General features: G+C 43.2%; 2 protein-coding genes across 3 annotated transcripts in view; one reads left to right on the top strand and one right to left on the bottom strand.

Annotated features, from left to right (window-relative positions):
- LOC143808266 (P2Y purinoceptor 12-like) overlaps positions 1–17571 on the bottom strand; it is a 55301-nt gene extending 37730 nt beyond the window's left edge. The window contains exon 1 of one of the 2 annotated variants that reach the window (XM_077290755.1): positions 17323–17571. The gene's annotated coding sequence lies outside the window, so the exon portion shown is untranslated. Of the gene's footprint in view, positions 1–1049; positions 1171–17322 lie in introns of those variants that run through there. The other variant, XM_077290756.1, reaches the window with a different exon arrangement.
- Positions 1–21063, top strand: part of MED12L (mediator complex subunit 12L) — a 995158-nt gene that overhangs the window by 634651 nt on the left and 339444 nt on the right. The window contains exons 18-19 of the mRNA XM_077290760.1: positions 15666–15778; positions 17409–17552. Of these exons, the coding sequence (XP_077146875.1) occupies positions 15666–15778; positions 17409–17552 (257 nt within the window). The remainder of the gene's footprint in view (positions 1–15665; positions 15779–17408; positions 17553–21063) is intronic.

Below are 21063 nucleotides of genomic sequence, written 5' to 3'. Positions count from 1 at the left end.
GTATAATGAGGAGGGGAGGCAGGGATTTCTTCCAGGTACTGCACACCCCGGAGCCTGGAAGAATTCCTTAACATAATGAAATAAATGTCTATTTCTCCACATCTAGATAGCAGCTATGAGGCATACATACAGGTAAGACTAGATTACATTTCTATTACCTGTATGCCCATAGTAATAGCTGAAAAGTGTCCCAGGGGGTGACAGATTCCCTTTAAAATTGGTCTAATGTGCTGTAAAACTAAAATAAAATAATTCCAATTTAGGCTGCTCTTCTATACTGCTGCTCTGATGCCTCTCCAGGCTTCATGTATGGTCTTCTGACAGAGAACTGACCTATGACCACTACAGCCAATCACTGGCCACAACGGTAATATGTTGGTCACTCCTCAGCCCACTGTTTATCGTGCACCAACCCCATTGGTAGAGGAAGCAAGGAGACCTACAAGTGACCTGGGCAGTGTTGCAAAAGGGAAATGGAAGCTTGGTAGATGAGTATCATTTTTTCAATTGTTAGATTAAGGTAGGTCTGTTTGTAGCATAAAAAAGGGGAGGACAACCCTCTAAACTTTGTGTCAAGGACAAGAAATTATATATGTATATTTTATCTGACCCATGTCCCAGACACCTTGTGATGACTGCACTCTGTGATGTGCTCATAGTGTCAGAGAGCAAGAGGCGTAAAGATAATGGACGAGCCCAAACTGTGACATTGAGGATCAGAGCTCACTCACAGACAGCTGCGCTATAGACACCTATTAAAATTACAGATTAAGAACCCAAGAACCCCGTAAAGACGTGAGGTGTATGTCCTGGGGTGCACTTAAGACAGGTTGGGAATACAAGCCCTGCACGACTGACCTTGGTGCCCGACTACTCCTTTACACATTGTCCCCTTCACAATTTGCCATCTAATAACTTTAATCTCCACATATATAACCGATAAAAGTCTGGTTTATATTACTACAGATATATTAAAGGATTTCTCTGCCACTTTTTGAAAACTAGCAGTAAGAAAGAGTGTCATGATAAAATGAAAAAATGTTATTTACCACTCCGAATCTCTGTTGCTCCTGCCTTGATTCCTTGATGGTGTCTGCCAAGATCAGAATTGAAGACGTCCCATCCATTCGGTAAACCTAATCTCAGAGCCAATCATGGTCCTAGGCGGAGATACCACTTGAGGTGTCAGGGGTTCGGAGTGTTACGTAACAATTATTTCTGTATTTTATCAGGATCCTTGCTTCTGGCTTGTTTTGAAAACATGGTGGAAAACCTCCTTCTTCCCATCTACTTTAAGATGTGCATATTATCAATTGAAGACAGCAATACAGTAATTTGCACTTTTAGGGTTAATGTTGGCTACTAAGTAACACAAAGCTGGAGGTGATAGCAAATATTGTGTTACAGAGGCCGTGATCTTGGCTAACGAAGGTGAAATGTATGTTATTTGCAGAACATGAGAATATTTCTTTGTGCAGCAGAACTAAACTCAGACAGAAGTGATTAGCAATTAATTATTACTTATTGCTTTTCACTACAAAGTTTTGAAAGTATCCAGAAAGCAGGATATGGTTAGAGAAAGTTCTAATATTTTATCCTGAAAGTCAGCCAACAGGACAATGTGGATATACACAGCAATCCAAGCAAAGGAAGAGTAACAAAAACTAAAGTTACCGAGTACTGACCAAATGTATTCTGTGTTAGGAATTTACCATATTTCCAATTTTATCCTCATTTGTTATATTCTTGCTTATGTGCTACTGGTATAGAGCTTTCTCCCGCTTTCTCTTACAGCAGAGCTGTGCTAATCGCCTATGCACTGTCACATCTCACGTACTACCCATTAGTACATCTGCAGAACATTAGCGGCATCAGAGAACAGATGTCCCTTTTTATAGTGAAATTAATGTTTTATAGTGAAATGTTCTCCTAAAATACGTGTGCTGTAGAAGCTAATGATGTTACTGCACTCCTCAGTGACTGATTGTAGAGCGCTCTGAATTTAGGACAGAGAAAGAACAAACATTAATGTGAGCCAGTCTATTTCTAATATTTTACCAAACAAGTATCCAAAATGGATCGAACGTCAGTACTGGAATATACAATGGAGATAAGTCAAGTACTAAATCACAGATAGGAAGATACTGTCAGGTGCTGGTCAGTACGTAGTTCATTAAGGTTGTGATGAGCGAAATGAGGCCAATTCTTGGGGACATTGGATTCGTTAAGGGTGGTGTGTCATACACCAATCTTAATGGGGGGGCATGCAGGAATAAGATGTGCCAAATTCACTAAAAGGCAGGCACTCACCACTTAATGAGTTTGCCGCATCTTATCAGTGATAGGAGCCTCTATGCGGCTCCTGTTATGACCCCAGTGGACAGGGTCTCAGAGGAACGTGTAAGTCTGCAAGATACAAAAATCCAGCTCATAGGGCTGTGGTAACTGGGTTGACCAAATAGCTACTCCTAACGCCAACACTAGAAGTAGCCGGGGATCATGCCTACGGTGATCGCTAGATGACTCGCGCCAGCCGGAGAATCTAACTACCCCTAGGAGAAGAAAACAAAGACCTCTCTTGCCTCCAGAGAAAGGGACCCCAAAGCAAGATACAAGCCCCCACAAATAATAACGGTGAGGTAAGAGGAAATGACAAACACAGAAATGAACCAGGTTCAGCAAAGAGAGGCCAGCTTACTAATAGCAGAATATAGCAAGATAACTTATCTGGTCAACAAAAACCCTATAAAAATCCACGCTGGAGATTCAAGAACCCCCGAACCGTCTAACGGTCCGGGGGGAGAACACCAGCCCCCTAGAGCTTCCAGCAAAGGTCAGGATACAGATAGGAACAAGCTGGACAAAAATACCAAACAAACCAAAAGCAAAAAGCAAGGAAGCAGACTTAGCTTGAAAAACAGGAACCAGGATCAGAGGACAAGAGCACAACAGATTAGCTCTGATTTCAACGATGCCAGGCATTGAACTGAAGGTCCAGGGAGCTTATATAGCAACGCCCCTGAACTAACGGCCCAGGTGAGGATATAGGAAAAGACAGACACTCCAGAGTCAAATCACTAATGACCACTAGAGGGAGCAAAAAGCAAAATCACAACAGTACCCCTCCCTTAGTGAGGGGTCACCGAATCCTCACCACGACCACCAGGGCGATCAGGATGAGCGGCGTGAAAGGCACGAACTAAATCGGCCGCATGAACATCAGAGGCGACCACCCAGGAATTATCTTCCTGACCATAGCCCTTCCACTTGACCAGGTACTGAAGCCTCCGCCTGGAGAGACGAGAATCCAAGATCTTCTCCACCACGTACTCCAACTCGCCCTCAACCAACACCGGAGCAGGAGGCTCAGCAGAAGGAACCACAGGCACAACGTACCGCCGCAACAAGGACCTATGAAACACGTTGTGGATAGCAAACGACACAGGAAGATCCAGGCGAAAGGATACAGGATTAAGAATTTCCAATATCTTGTAAGGACCAATAAAACGAGGTTTAAATTTGGGAGAGGAAACCTTCATAGGAACAAAGCGGGAAGAAAGCCACACCAAATCCCCAACACGTAGTCGGGGACCCACACCGCGGCGGCGGTTGGCAAAGCGCTGAGCCCTCTCCTGTGACAACTTCAAGTTGTCCACCACAAGATTCCAGATCCGCTGCAACCTATCCACCACAGAATCCACCCCAGGGCAGTCAGAAGGTTCCACATGACCCGAAGAAAAACGAGGGTGGAAACCAGAGTTGCAGAAAAACGGCGAAACCAAGGTGGCGGAACTAGCCCGATTATTAAGGGCAAACTCAGCTAACGGCAAGAAGGTCACCCAATCGTCCTGATCAGCAGAGACAAAACACCTCAAATAAGCCTCCAAAGTCTGATTAGTTCGCTCCGTCTGTCCATTAGTCTGAGGATGGAAAGCAGATGAAAACGACAAGTCAATGCCCATCCTACTACAAAAGGATCGCCAGAATCTGGAAACGAACTGGGATCCTCTGTCTGACACAATATTCTCAGGGATGCCATGCAAACGAACCACGTTCTGGAAAAACACAGGAACCAGATCGGAAGAGGAAGGCAGTTTAGGCAAAGGAACCAAATGGACCATCTTGGAGAAGCGATCACATATCACCCAAATAACAGACATGCCCTGAGACACCGGAAGATCAGAAATGAAATCCATGGAGATATGTGTCCAAGGTCTCTTAGGGACAGGCAAGGGCAAGAGCAACCCGCTGGCACGAGAACAGCAAGGCTTAGCTCGAGCACAAGTCCCACAGGACTGTACAAATGACCGCACATCCCTAGACAAGGAAGGCCACCAAAAGGATCTGGCCACCAGATCTCTGGTGCCAAAAATTCCTGGGTGACCTGCCAACACCGAGGAATGAACCTCGGAAATGACTCTGCTGGTCCACTTATCAGGCACAAACAGTCTGTCAGGTGGACAAGAATCAGGCCTATCAGCCTGAAATCTCTGCAACACACGTCGCAGATCAGGAGAAATAGCTGACAAGATAATACCATCCTTAAGAATACCAACAGGTTCAGCGACTCCAGGAGCATCAGGCACAAAGCTCCTGGAAAGAGCATCGGCCTTCACATTCTTTGAACCTGGTAAATACGAGACAACAAAGTCAAAACGGGAGAAAAACAATGACCAGCGGGCCTGTCTAGGATTCAGGCGTTTAGCAGACTCGAGATACATCAGATTTTTGTGATCAGTCAAGACCACCACACGATGCTTAGCACCCTCGAGCCAATGACGCCACTCCTCAAATGCCCATTTCATGGCCAACAACTCCCGATTGCCCACATCATAATTTCGCTCCGCAGGCGAAAACTTCCTAGAGAAAAAGGCGCAAGGTCTCATAACAGAGCAACCAGGGCCTCTCTGCGACAAAACGGCCCCTGCTCCAATCTCTGAAGCATCCACCTCAACTTGAAAGGGAAGCGAGACATCAGGCTGGCACAAAACAGGCGCCGAAGTAAACCGACGTTTCAACTCCTGGAAAGCCTCCACGGCAGCAGGAGCCCAATTAACCACATCGGAGCCCTTCTTGGTCATATCCGTCAAAGGTTTCACAATGCTAGAAAAGTTAGCGATAAAACGACGGTAGAAGTTAGCGAAACCCAAGAACTTCTGAAGACTCTTAACTGACGAGGGCTGAGTCCAATCAAGAATAGCTCGGACCTTGACTGGGTCCATCTCCACAGCAGAAGGGGAAAAAATGAACCCCAAAAAGGGAACCTTCTGTACACCAAAAAGACACTTTGAGCCCTTGACAAACAAAGAATTTTCACGCAAAATTTTAAAGACTATCCTGACCTGCTCCACATGCGAGTCCCAATTATCAGAAAAAAACAGAATATCATCCAGATAAACGATCAGAAATTTATCCAGATAGTTCCGGAAAATGTCATGCATAAAGGACTGAAAAACTGAAGGGGCATTAGAGAGCCCAAAAGGCATCACCAAGTACTCAAAATGACCTTCGGGCGTATTGAATGCAGTTTTCCATTCATCCCCTTGCTTAATGCGCACAAGGTTGTACGCACCACGAAGGTCTATCTTGGTAAACCACTTGGCACCTTTAATCCGGGCAAACAAGTCAGACAACAGCGGCAAAGGATACTGAAATTTGACAGTGATCTTATTTAAAAGCCGATAGTCAATACAAGGCCTCAAAGATCCGTCCTTTTTAGCCACAAAAAAGAATCCCGCACCAAGAGGGGAAGAAGACGGACGGACGGATGTGTCCTTTCTCCAGAGACTCCTTGATATATGAACGCATAGCGGTATGTTCAGGTATCGACAGATTAAACAGTCTTCCCTTAGGAAATTTACTGCCTGGAATCAAATCTATTGCACAGTCACATTCCCTATGAGGAGGCAATGCACTGGACCTGGACTCGCTAAAGACATCCTGATAATCAGACAAGTACTCCGGAACTTCCAAAGGCGTAGAAGAAGCAATAGACACAGGCAGGGAATCCTCATGAATACCACGACAGCCCCAACTAGACACTGACATAGCCTTCCAGTCAAGGACTGGATTATGGGTCTGTAACCATGGCAGCCCCAAAACAACCAAATCATGCATTTTATGTAGAACGAGAAAACGTATCACCTCGCGGTGTTCAGGAGTCATGCACATGGTAACCTGTGTCCAATACTGCGGCTTATTTTCTGCCAATGGCGTAGCATCTATACCCCTAAGAGGGATAGGATTTTCTAATGGTTCAAGAATAAAACCACAGCGCTTAGCAAATGAGAGATCCATAAGACTCAGGGCAGCACCTGAATCTACAAACGCCATGACAGGATAAGATGACAGTGAGCAAATCAAAGTTACAGACAGAATAAACTTAGGATGCAAATTACCAACGGTGACAGGACTAACAACCTTAGATATACGTTTAGAGCATGCTGAGATAACGTGTAGAATCACCACAGTAGTAGCACAAGCCATTCCGGCGTCTATGAATTTTCCTCTCATTTCTAGTCAGGATTCTATCACATTGCATCAAATCAGGTGTCCGTTCAGACAACACCATGAGGGAATTTGCGGTTTTTCTATCACATTGCATCACATCAGGTGTCTGTTCAGACAACAACATGAGGGAATTTGCAGTTTTGCGCTCCCGCAACCGCCGGTCAATTTGAATAGCCAGGGACATGGTATCATTCAGACCTGTGGGAATGGGAAAACCCACCATAACATTCTTAATGGCCTCAGAAAGGCCATTTCTAAAATTAGCGGCCAGTGCACACTCGTTCCAATGTGTCAGCACGGACCATTTCCGAAATTTTTGGCAATACACCTCAGCCTCGTCCTGGCCCTGAGACATAGCCAGCAAGGCTTTCTCTGCCTGAATCTCAAGATTGGGTTCCTCATAAAGTAAACCGAGCGCCAGAAAAAATGCATCAATATCAGCCAATGCCGGATCTCCTGGCGCCAACGAAAAAGCCCAATCCTGAGGGTCACCCCGTAAGAATGAAATAACAATTTTTACTTGTTGAGCAGAGTCTCCAGACGAACAAGGTTTCAGGGACAAAAATAATTTACAATTATTCCTGAAATTCCTAAACTTAAATCGGTCTCCTGAAAACAGTTCAGGAATCGGAATCTTGGGTTCAGACCTAGGATTTCTGGTAACATAATCTTGTATACCCTGCACACGAGCGGCAAGCTGGTCCACACTTGTAATCAAGGTCTGGACATTCATGTCTGCAGCAAGCTTAAGCCACTCTGAGGAAAAAGGGGAAAAGAAAAAAAAATGAGAGAGGGAAAAAAAAAACTCAAAATTTTCTTTCTTATAATCCCACTTCTGCAATGCATTAAACATTCAATACTGGCCTGGCATACTGTTATGACCCCAGTGGACAGGGTCTCAGAGGAACGTGTAAGTCTGCAAGATACAAAAATCCAGCTCATAGGGCTGTGGTAACTGGGTTGACCAAATAGCTACTCCTAACGCCAACACTAGAAGTAGCCGGGGATCATGCCTACGGTGATCGCTAGATGACTCACGCCAGCCGGAGAATCTAACTACCCCTAGGAGAAGAAAACAAAGACCTCTCTTGCCTCCAGAGAAAGGGACCCCAAAGCAAGATACAAGCCCCCCACAAATAATAACGGTGAGGTAAGAGGAAATGACAAACACAGAAATGAACCAGGTTCAGCAAAGAGAGGCCAGCTTACTAATAGCAGAATATAGCAAGATAACTTATCTGGTCAACAAAAACCCTATAAAAATCCACGCTGGAGATTCAAGAACCCCCGAACCGTCTAACGGTCCGGGGGGAGAACACCAGCCCCCTAGAGCTTCCAGCAAAGGTCAGGATACAGATAGGAACAAGCTGGACAAAAATACCAAACAAAACAAAAGCAAAAAGCAAGGAAGCAGACTTAGCTTGAAAAACAGGAACCAGGATCAGAGGACAAGAGCACAACAGATTAGCTCTGATTTCAACGATGCCAGGCATTGAACTGAAGGTCCAGGGAGCTTATATAGCAACGCCCCTGAACTAACGGCCCAGGTGAGGATATAGGAAAAGACAGACACTCCAGAGTCAAATCACTAATGACCACTAGAGGGAGCAAAAAGCAAAATCACAACAGGCTCCCTAGAAACGTTGCTCCAGGCAAGCACTTTTGTAATTTTTCTGGCATAAGAAACGCCACCACTATTGATTAATTTTTCAGGCGGCTGCAGCCATGACTTCTCCAGCCCAGGCTCCTCTCAAATGTTGCCCATTTTGGCAGAGCTGAACGAAACTGGTTTGTTTCTGCCCATAGTCGCTAGCCTTTTGTGAGAAGTTCACCAAAATTAACACTAAATGTAAGATCTGTATTACCTTCATTTTATTAAGTCTATTCGAATCTGTTCACTACCATTTTTTAGTGCATGGAGTGACTTTAGAGGGCTTGAATAAGTCCAGAAAAATTTCCAAGGGTTTGCTCACACAAATATATTAATTGGAAGAGTGCTATCCAATTTTTTATTGGATAGCACTCGGATCAATGTTTTCCAATGGGGCAGAATGCTGTGATTTCACTCTGAAATTGGAAGTTACTCACCCATTCAACTCTATGGCCGCGTGGAAAACATAGATAGATAGTTGGATTTCCGTGGACTCACAGAATGGAGAAGATGGAAACATTTTTTTTCCATCTTCTCCTCAGTGTGTGCTGATTCTCTCATCCAAATCGTATCAAAGTTTTATCTGAGTGTAGCATAATCGACCCCATTCTCTCTGGTGAGCCCGGCCTAAGGGTGGTTTTACAATGAAAGATTTCTGTCTAGAGCTAGTGAAGACTGACCATGTATCAAGTCACTCAACACTCATTCAGAGCCCTTTTACATAGGTTGATACAGTCTGCAAACTGTTGGCAGCACATTCCCTTCTTACACAGGTCAGAGTCCTGTCAACAATGTTGACTTTTGAATCTGAATAATCCACAATGAACACTCATTCGGCCGTTTATTGGAATGTAAGAGCATTTTCTCCATTTTTACTTCTTTATTTTACACTTCTCCAAGCTCCTTTACAGATGTTTGCATGCATCAAAAGGAATAGGAATATGTCCAGCATCATAGGTTTTATTTTATCCTGATAAAAACTATAGTGAACAATAACAGAACAGAAGTTGCTAACTCGTTTTTGCACTCTTCGCATAACTACATATTTACATGAATAGCCGTGAATGATGGTAGCTGATTTGTTCACCATTGATTTAAAGTTTTATTCCTTTTAGTGGTTTTTAAACGTTCAATTTTAACAAGCATTTCCTTCATTAACTTATTTTTTGTACACAATGGGTACACGGTACCCATTATTAGGGGGAAGACAAAAGAATTCTTTTAAATCTGTTATCTTAGCTGGAGGATCCCATTTTTAAATTTAGGGATTTCTAAAATAACAAAACTAACACAGGTCTGGCAACTGAAGCCTTCTCAAATCGGGGGGGGGGGGGGGGGGGTTTGCAAAATAGAGTATTATATTCTGTTCCCATTCACGCAAACATGAAATACGTCATAACTTTGAGTCCTCCAGACTAATAGACACTATTCGTAGGGGCATTAACTCATAGATGGGAGTCCAGGGCACCCCCAGTTTGAGGTGTACATACAGTTGTGCTCAAAAGTTTACATACCCCGGCAGAATTTTTGCTTTCTTGTCCTTTTTTCAGAGAATATGAATGATACCACCCAAACTATTTTTCCACTTATGGTCAGTGGTTGGGTGAAGCCATTTTTGTCAAACTACTGTGTTTTCTCTTTTTAAATCATAATGACAATCGAAAACATCCAAATGATCCTAATCAAAAGTTCACATACCCTGGTGATTTTGGCCTGATAACATGCACAGGTGTTGCCACAAATGGGTTTGAATGGCTACTAAAGGTTACATCCTCACCTGTGACCTGTTTGCTTGTAATCAGTGTGTGTACATAAAAGCCGAGTGTGTTTCAGGGATCCAGACAGACTCTTGCATCTTTCATCCAGCCACTGACATTTCTGGATTGTGAGTCATAGGGAAAGGAAAAGAACAAAAGAATTGTCAATGGATCTACGGGAAAAGGGAGTTGAACTGTATAAAACAGGAAAGGAATACAAAAATTTTTCCAAGGAATTGATAATGCCAGTCAGCAGTGTTCAAACTGTGATTAACAAATCAGGGGATCTGTAAAAACAAAACCACGGTCAGGTAGACCAACAAAAATTTCGTCCACAACTGCCAGGAAAAGTTTTCGGGATGCAAAGAAAAACCCACGAATAACATCAGCTGAAATACAGGACTCTCTGAAAACTAGTGGTGTGGCTGTTTCAAGATGCACAATAAGGAGGCACTTGAAGAAAAATGGGCTGCATGGTTGAGTCGCCGGAAGAAAGCCATTATTACACAAATGCAACAAAGTATCTTACCTACAATACGCAAAACAGCACAGAGTCAAGCCTCAAAACTTCTGGAACAAGGTAATTTGGAGTGATGAGACCAAAATTTAACTTTTTGGCAACAACCATAAACGTTACATTAGGAGAGAGGTTAACAAGGCCTATACACCATTCCTACTGTAAAGCACGGAGGTGGATTGCTGATGTTTTGGGGATGTGTGCGCTACAAAGGCACAGGAAACTTGGTCAAAGTTGAAGGAAAGATGAATGCAATATGTTATCATCAAATACTGGAGGCAAATTTGCACTCATCAGCCCGGAAGCTACGCATGGGATGTACTTGGATGTTCCAACATGACAACAATCCAAAACACAAGGCCAAGTCGACCTGTCATTGGCCACAGCAGAACAAAGTGAAGGTTCTGGAGTGGCCATCTCAGTCTCCTGACCTCAATATCATTGAGCCACTCTAGGGAGATCTCAAGCACGCAGTTCATGCTAGACAGCACAGGAATTTACAGGAACTGGAGGCTTTTTGCCAAGAAGAGTGGGCAGCTTTACCATCTGAGAAAATAAAGAACCTCATCCATAACTACCACAAAAGACTTCAAGCTGTCATTGATGTTAGAGGGGGCAATACATGTTGTTAAGAAATGGGGTATTGTTATGACCCCAATGGCGAGGGTCTCAGAGGAACGTGGAAGTCTGCAGAATACAAAAATCCAGCTCATAGGGCAGTGGTAACTGGGTTGACCATATATCTACTCCTAACGCCAACACTAGAAGTAGCCGGGGATCATTCCTACGTTGATTCTAGATGACACGCGCCAGCCGGAGAATCTAGCTACCCCTAGTAGAGGAAAACAAAGACCTTTCTTGCCTCCAGAGAAGGGGACCCCAAAGCTGGATAGAAGCCCCCCACAAATAATGACGGTGAGGTAAGAGGAAATGACAAACACAGAAATGAACCAGGTTTAGCACAGAGAGGCCCGCTTACTGATAGCAGAATAAAGAAAGGTAACTTATATGGTCAACAAAAACCCTATCAAAATCCACACTGGAAATTCAAGAACCCCCGAACCGTCTAACGGTCCGGGGGGAGAACACCAGCCCCCCTAGAGCTTCCAGCAAAGGTCAGGATATAGTTTTGGAACAAGCTGGACAAAAATACAAAACCAAAACAAATAGCAAAAAGCAAAAGGCAGACTTAGCTGATATAACTGGAACCAGGATCAGTAGACAAGAGCACCGCAGACTAGCTCTGATAACTACGTTGCCAGGCATTGAACTGAAGGTCCAGGGAGCTTATATAGCAACACCCCTAACTAATGACCCAGGTGCGGATAAAAGGAATGACAGAAAAACCAGAGTCAAAAAACTAGTAACCACTAGAGGGAGCAAAAAGCAAATTCACAACAGTACCCCCCCCTTAGTGAGGGGTCACCGAACCCTCACCACGACCACCAGGGCGATCAGGATGAGCGGCATGAAAGGCACGAACTAAATCGGCCGCATGAACATCAGAGGCGACCACCCAGGAATTATCCTCCTGACCATAGCCCTTCCACTTGACCAGGTACTGAAGCCTCCGCCTGGAGAGGCGAGAATCCAAGATCTTCTCCACCACGTACTCCAACTCGCCCTCAACCAACACCGGAGCAGGAGGCTCAGCAGAAGGAACTACAGGCACAATGTACCGCCGCAACAAGGACCTATGAAATACATTGTGAATAGCAAACGACACAGGAAGATCCAGACGAAAAGATACAGGATTAAGGATTTCCAATATCTTGTAAGGCCCAATAAAACGAGGTTTAAATTTGGGAGAGGAGACCTTCATAGGAACAAAGCGGGAAGAAAGCCATACCAAATCCCCAACGCGTAGTCGGGGACCCACACCGCGGCGGCGGTTGGCAAAGCGCTGAGCCTTCTCCTGTGACAACTTCAAGTTGTCCACCACATGATTCCAGATCTGCTGCAACCTATCCACCACAGAATCCACCCCAGGACAGTCAGAAGGCTCCACATGACCCGAAGAAAAGCGAGGATGGAAACCAGAGTTGCAGAAAAAAGGTGAAACCAAGGTGGCGGAACTAGCCCGATTATTAAGGGCAAACTCAGCCAACGGCAAGAATGTCACCCAATCGTCCTGATCAGCAGAGACAAAACACCTCAAATAAGCCTCCAAAGTCTGATTGGTTCGCTCCGTCTGTCCATTAGTCTGAGGATGGAAAGCAGACGAAAACGACAAATCAATGCCCATCCTACTACAAAAGGATCGCCAGAACCTGGAAACGAACTGGGATCCTCTGTCAGACACAATATTCTCAGGGATGCCGTGCAAACGAACCACGTTCTGGAAAAACACAGGAACCAGATCGGAAGAGGAAGGCAGCTTAGGCAAAGGAACCAAATGGACCATCTTGGAGAAGCGATCACATATCACCCAGATAACGGACATGCCCTGAGATAGCGGAAGATCAGAAATGAAATCCATGGAGATATGTGTCCAAGGTCTCTTCGGGACAGGCAAGGGCAAGAGCAAACCGCTGGCACGAGAACAGCAAGGCTTAGCTCGAGCACAAGTCCCACAGGACTGCACAAATGACCGCACATCCCTTGACAAGGAAGGCCACCAAAAGGACCTGGCCACCAGATCTCTGGTGCCAAAAATTCCCGGGTGACCTGCCAACACCGAGGAATGAACCTCGGAAATGACTCTGCTGGTCCACTTATCCGGGACAAACAGTCTGTCAGGTGGACAAGACTCAGGCCTATCAGCCTGAAATCTCTGCAACACACGTCGCAGATCCGGAGAAATAGCTGACAAGATAACTCCATCTTTAAGAATACCAACAGGATCAGCGACTCCAGGAGCATCAGGCACAAAGCTCCTAGAAAGAGCATCGGCCTTCACATTCTTTGAACCAGGTAAATACGAGACAACAAAATCAAAGCGGGAGAAAAACAATGACCAGCGGGCCTGTCTCGGATTAAGGCGTTTAGCAGACTCGAGATACATCAGATTTTTGTGATCAGTCAAGACCACCACACGATGCTTAGCACCCTCGAGCCAATGACGCCACTCCTCAAATGCCCATTTCATGGCCAACAACTCCCGATTGCCCACATCATAATTTCGCTCGGCAGGCGAAAACTTCCTAGAGAAAAAGGCACAAGGTTTCATAACAGAGCAACCAGGGCCTCTCTGCGACAAAACGGCCCCTGCCCCAATCTCCGAAGCATCCACCTCAACCTGAAAGGGAAGTGAGACGTCAGGCTGGCACAAAACAGGCGCCGAAGTAAACCGGCGTTTCAACTCCTGGAAAGCCTCCACGGCAGCAGGAGCCCAGTTAGCTACATCGGAGCCCTTCTTGGTCATATCCGTCAAAGGTTTCACAATGCTAGAAAAATTAGCGATAAAACGACGGTAGAAGTTAGCGAAGCCCAAGAACTTCTGAAGACTCTTAACTGACGAGGGCTGAGTCCAATCAAGAATAGCTCGGACCTTGACTGGGTCCATCTCCACAGCAGAAGGGGAAAAAATGAACCCCAAAAAGGGAACCTTCTGTACACCAAAGAGACACTTTGAGCCCTTGACAAACAAAGAATTTTCACGCAAAATTTTAAAGACCAACCTGACCTGCTCCACATGCAAATCCCAATTATCAGAAAAAACCAAAATATCATCCAGATAAACAATCAAAAATTTATCCAGATACTTCCGGAAAATGTCATGCATAAAGGACTGAAAAACTGAAGGCGCATTGGAGAGACCAAAAGGCATCACCAAGTACTCAAAATGACCTTCGGGCGTATTGAATGCGGTTTTCCATTCATCACCTTGCTTAATGCGCACAAGGTTGTACGCACCACGAAGGTCTATCTTGGTGAACCACTTGGCACCCTTAATCCGGGCAAACAAGTCAGACAACAGCGGTAAAGGATACTGAAATTTGACAGTGATCTTATTTAAAAGCCGATAATCAATACAAGGTCTCAAAGATCCGTCCTTTTTTGCCACAAAAAAGAATCCCGCACCAAGAGGGGAAGAAGAAAAAAAAAAAAACTCAGAATCTTCTTTCTTATAATCCCTCTTCTGCAATGCATTAAACATTTAATACTGGCCTGGCAAACTGTTATGACCCCAATGGCGAGGGTCTCAGAGGAACGTGGAAGTCTGCAGAATACAAAAATCCAGCTCATAGGGCAGTGGTAACTGGGTTGACCATATATCTACTCCTAACGCCAACACTAGAAGTAGCCGGGGATCATTCCTACGTTGATTCTAGATGACGCGCGCCAGCCGGAGAATCTAGCTACCCCTAGTAGAGGAAAACAAAGACCTTTCTTGCCTCCAGAGAAGGGGACCCCAAAGCTGGATAGAAGCCCCCCACAAATAATGACGGTGAGGTAAGAGGAAATGACAAACACAGAAATGAACCAGGTTTAGCACAGAGAGGCCCGCTTACTGATAGCAGAATAAGAAAGGTAACTTATATGGTCAACAAAAACCCTATCAAAATCCACACTGGAAATTCAAGAACCCCCGAACCGTCTAACGGTCCGGGGGGAGAACACCAGCCCCCCTAGAGCTTCCAGCAAAGGTCAGGATATAGTTTTGGAACAAGCTGGACAAAAATACAAAACCAAAACAAATAGCAAAAAGCAAAAGGCAGACTTAGCTGATATAACTGGAACCAGGATCAGTAGACAAGAGCACCGCAGACTAGCTCTGATAACTACGTTGCCAGGCATTGAACTGAAGGTCCAGGGAGCTTATATAGCAACACCCCTAACTAATGACCCAGGTGCGGATAAAAGGAATGACAGAAAAACCAGAGTCAAAAAACTAGTAACCACTAGAGGGAGCAAAAAGCAAATTCACAACAGGGTATGTAAACTTTTGATCAGGGTCATTTGGATGTTTTTGGTTGTCATTATGATTTAAAAAGAGAAAACACAGTAGTTTGACATTAAATGGCTTCACTCAACCACTAACTGTGAGTGGAGAAAAAGTTTTGGTGTTATTCATATTCTCTGAAAAAAAGGCCAAGAAAGCAAAAATTCTGCCTGGGTATGTAAACTTTTGAGCACAACTTTATCTCACTGATATCCATGAACAGAGCTGCGACATTAAAGAAGAGGATAGCTGTAACTTAGTGATTAAACTTTGTTAATGTAGTTACAGTAGCTTTCATTTAAGGAATTACAATAATAAAATATTATCTCTTCTATTTCATTGGAGATGACGGACAGAAGGTGAGAAAGAGCAAGCAGGAAACATTTCCAATGCTAGAGAGCACTTTTTCCAGGCTGCAGCTCTTGTCCTACTTTGATCAACATCATGTCACATCCCAGGTATTTCCATTATCAGTTTTCCTAATTTTTGTACCATTGCTTTATGTTGAGGCAGAATGAGTTGGGGGTGACCTTTTCTTCAGGAAGACAATTCAAAAATTTCTGCTTTAAGTCCTCTTATTTCTGGTTAGGAACCTTTGTCTTTTATATTTTAATGTGCACTTTAGACCATAATTGTTATGACTCTGAGGATGTGTTCACCACGCAGCCATGTGTAAGCTCATGAAATCTATTCTTCATTATGGCACTGTAAATACTCAACAAGTGGTGCGGTGCTCTTAATGTATTGCACCCAGATAGATAAATTACTGCTAAACTCTCTTATCATGCAAATGAACATAAAAAAATGTTTATCATATCACTAATCTACAGTATACAGAACTTATGGTAATATGCATAATCCAAGCCATTGCCATAGAAATATATGTAAAGGTGGCCATACACATAGACGGAAATAGGATGGTGGTTAAACAATCCATGAATAGATGATCAAATGGCAAATTTATTTCTCCACCAGTTCAGTCGTACACATTATAGACATTTTAGACCATATTATCTGATACAGCTGCACAAAATATCCATGTCTAATCAAACTGAGCGAAAAAACAGGTGATCTTTTTGGGATCAGTCTGGGATCCTTCCTTTCCAGTAAGATCTTACAGTCATTGACCGTCTGGTTAAGGTGATCGTTCTTTCTAAAATTCCACCCAACACATTATTGGCTGCTTTAGTTGAAATAGTCCTTTTTGATCAACTTGAGAAAAATGTGGGACCACCTTCAAATAAAACTTCTAAATTCACACCTCCAATATTGCACAATGTACCGAGTCTACAGACTCATCAAACTGTATGTGCGTTTTATAAGGGGGTGTTCACGCTATGCTGACTGCAGAAATCTGGACTGAAAAATTAATTCCATACATCTAAATCAGGATGTTTCAGATGACTGGAGCAAACAGAGACATTTGTACACAATGTGTCTGTATTACATTATAATATTGCTCTCTCTCTTTAATAAAGGTGTGTGGGATGGAGTAAAAAAAATTCTTAGCCTTTCATTACATATAAAATACATACCAGCAAAAATGACATTGAAATGATTAATATTAAGAATCGTACATCTCATCATAGGTCATTACTTTAGGAAAATAAACTTCTGAATGCATTTTCTTCTCATCGATACATTAACACATGTATTTATACTACACTTGAAGCAACACAACGGTCTACAATTTTCAGAATTTTTGTTCATTTGACAAAAGAACAATCGCACAATGACTGATGCATTTCAGAATTACACAACATGAGATAAGCACACACCATGTTATTAAAGAGAAAAATACAAAATATTCCAGCACTAACACTGGAGCCCCTCTGTGTGCCACCTGATATCAGCCTCATCATAAACCATGAAATCTTGATATCAATCCAACGACATTCACCATTTTCTGTGTTTTCTAAAGTGTAGAACATTTTTATACAAAATGTGAAACTTGACTGTTTTCCTGGACGTGGCCGTTATTAAACAGATAAAAAGTACTTACATGAAGTCACCACGTTCTCCTGTGATAGGCAGTAATTTGCTTTTCAGAGATGACTGTTCTGAGCTTTGGATGGTTTTTATTCACAGATATCTTGTAATGTGCTGGAACAAATTGCGAGCTTCGCTTCTGGGACTTCTTACCATCTTCCTTTGGCTCATCATGTCCAACTTATATTTGATTTAATGGAACCTGCCCTCAACGTCAATGGACTCATTGATTTTGCTGTACAGGTAACAATAGAGACTTCTCTCAGGCTAATGTTGTTCTTGGGTGAATGGTGTACACCGGAAAGCTGCGTTGTTCCAAGGCAGTAAATAATAGCAGCCTTGCACTGGAGATTGTCTTATTAAACAGACTGTGCCTGGAGCCAGACATTAATCTCATTGTGTTACCATACAAATACAGGACTTCTATAGAAATATTCTGTTCTTTTAAATATACAGCACAGGCATGGAAACTTTCTGAAATTTGGCTTCTAATGATCTAGTAATTTTAATGGACTTGGGGTAAAATAATTACTAATGTTGCGTAAGTTTGTAACTTGTCCAACAAGAAAGCGACTTGATGACTTCATACTCTGTTTTAGGCAAAGCATGATATACTGTTCATGTACCATGAATTATTAAAGAACATGTCAAAAATATAACGGCTGCATTCACATACATTGCATTTCTAATGGAACAATTAGCATTGTATTCAGTAATGTTACACTTGGACGTGGCTGCAGCTTTAAAAAGAGGAGAAGAGAATGCATTACACAATGTTCACATCAGCTCGTAGCTGCCAGTTTAACCTTACAGTTTATTAGAATAACTTTCATTTGAAGTTTAAGGGAATTCATTGGCTGATTGTCCAACATACTGTATCTGGATTCTGCAAGGAGATGAATGTAAGAAGAATGTAATGGAGTGGGCACATTAAAAACCCATTCATTTGTATGTATCGCTCTGAAATGCTAGTAGATTTTTAACAACTAATTTCAGATTTGAATTAATAAGATAAAATAAGGGAGGATAGCCTTATGTGTGTAATGAAGGATCGAAATAGGGGCGCTCACTGCAATGATAGCTGTAGTAATCTCTTCACAATTAACTCTCCCCAAGGAACGTAAAGGGAAGCAGAAAATAAATTTACAAGAGCTATAAATAAATTATAGATACATTTTTCGGCAATAGACCACCACAAATTACACTTCACTATCCTACACCGTACTGCAGGGGTCCCCAACCTGTAGCTCGGGAGCCACATGTGGCTCGCGGTCCCGTGAATTGTGCCTCGCGGCTGTCTGCCAACTTGGTGCATTAGCTGCAGATTTAGTAAACAGGTATGAAGAGCACATCTCAATATGCTGAACTTTGTGAGTAGCCCTGCACAGAAGAGCAGATGTGGGTACACTTCTACTGGTCTTTGGGGTTTAGAGATAACTAGCTGAAGAGTCCGGCGTTGCCTGGGCATAGTAAATATCTGTGGTTAGTTATAGCACCTCACTTCTCTTATTTTCCCATCACGCCTCTCATTTTCCCCCTCAGATCTCTCATTTTCTCCCTTACACCTCTCATTTTCCCCCTCACTCCTCTTATTTTCCCCCTCAATCCTCTCATTCCCCCTAACACTTGTCATTTTAATCTCACATCTGTCATTTTCCGATCACTCCACTATTTTCCCTCACTCCTCTCAATTTGCACTCACACCTTTTCATTTTCACCTCGCACCCCCCATTTTCACCTCACACCTCTCATTTTCCCCTCAGTATATACATATTTGTCATCTCACTTATATACACTCACCGGCCACTTTATTAGGTACACCATGCTAGTAACGGGTTGGACCCCCTTTTGCCTTCAGAACTGCCTCAATTCTTCGTGGCATAGATTCAACAAGGTGCTGGAAGCATTCCTCAGAGATTTTGGTCCATATTGACATGATGGCATCACACAGTTGCCGCAGATTTGTCGGCTGCACATCCCAAAGATGCTCCATACAAGGCAGGATGGATCCATGCTTTCATGTTGTTTACGCCAAATTCTGACCCTACCATCCGAATGTCGCAGCAGAAATCGAGACTCATCAGACCAAGCAACGTTTTTCCAATCTTCTACTGTCCAATTTCGATGAGCTTGTACAAATTGTAGCCTCAGTTTCCTGTTCTTAGCTGAAAGGAGTGGTACCCGGTGTGGTCTTCTGCTGCTGTAGCCCATCTGCCTCAAAGTTCGACGCACTGTGCGTTCAGAGATGCTCTTAGGCCTACCTTGGTTGTAACGGGTGGCGATTTGAGTCACTGTTGCCTTTCTATCAGCTCGAACCAGTCTGCCCATTCACCTCTGACCTCTGGCATCAACAAGGCATTTCCGCCCACAGAACTGCCGCTCACTGGATTTTTTTTCTTTTTCGGACCATTCTCTGTAAACCCTAGAGATGGTTGTGCGTGAAAATCCCAGTAGATCAGCAGTTTCTGAAATACTCAGACCAGCCCTTCTGGCACCAACAACCATGCCACATTCAAAGGCACTCAAATCACCTTTCTTCCCCATACTGATGCTCGGTTTGAACTGCAGGAGATTGTCTTGACCATGTCTACATGCCTAAATGCACTGAGTTGCTGCCATGTGATTGGCTGATTAGAAATTAAGTGTTAACAAGAAGTTGGACAGGTGTACCTAATAAAGTGGCCGGTGAGTGTAGTATACAACTGTATGTCATCTTCTGTATATAGTATATACCTGTATGTCATCTCCCCTGTAAATAGTATATACCTGCTGTATGTCATCTCCTCCTGTATATTGTATATACCTATGTGTCATCTCCTCCTTTATATAGTATATACCTGTATGTCATCTCTTCTGTATATACTATATACCTGTATGTCATCTCCTCCTATATATAGTATATACCTGTATGTCATCTCCTGTATATAGTATATACCTGTATGTCATCTCCCCTGTATATAGTATGTACCTCTATGTCATCTTCTCCTGTATATAGTATGTACCTGTATGTCATCTCCTCCTGTATATAGTATATACCTGTATGTCATCTCCTCTGTATATAGTATTACCTGTGTGTCATCTCCCCTGTATATAGAATATACCTGTGTGTCATCTCCTCCTGTATATAGTATATACCTGTGCATCATCTCTCCTGTATATAGTATATACCTGTGTGTCATCTCCCCTGTATATAGTATATATGTGTGTGTCATCTCCTCCTGTATATAGCATATACCTGTGTCATCTCCCCTGTATATAGTATATATGTGTGTGTCATCTCCCCTGTATATAGGATATACCTGTGTGTCATCTCACCTGTATATAGGATATACCTGTGTGTCATCTCCCCTGTATATAGTATATATGTATGTGTCATCTCCCCTGTATATAGTATATACCTGTGTGTCATGTCCTCCTGTATATAGTACATACCTGTGTGTCATCTCCTCCTGTATATAGTATATACCTGTGTGTCATCTCCCCTGTATATAGTATATACCTGTGTGTCATCTCCCCTGTATATAGTATGTACCTGTATGTCATCTCCCCTGTATATAGTATATACCAGTGTGTCATCTCCTCCTGTATATAGTATATACCTGTATGTCATCTCCCCTGTATATAGTATATATGTGTGTGTCATCTCCTCCTGTATATAGTATATACCTGTGTGTCATCTCCTCCTGCATATAGTATATACCTGTGCATCATCTCTCCTGTATATAGTATATACCTGTGTGTCATCTCCTCCTGT

Source organism: Ranitomeya variabilis, chromosome 2 (genome assembly GCF_051348905.1).
Source record: "Ranitomeya variabilis isolate aRanVar5 chromosome 2, aRanVar5.hap1, whole genome shotgun sequence".
Taxonomy (NCBI): domain Eukaryota; kingdom Metazoa; phylum Chordata; class Amphibia; order Anura; family Dendrobatidae; genus Ranitomeya; species Ranitomeya variabilis.
Note: the sequence above shows the minus strand (reverse complement) of the source record. Positions and strands in the feature narration are given on the sequence as shown.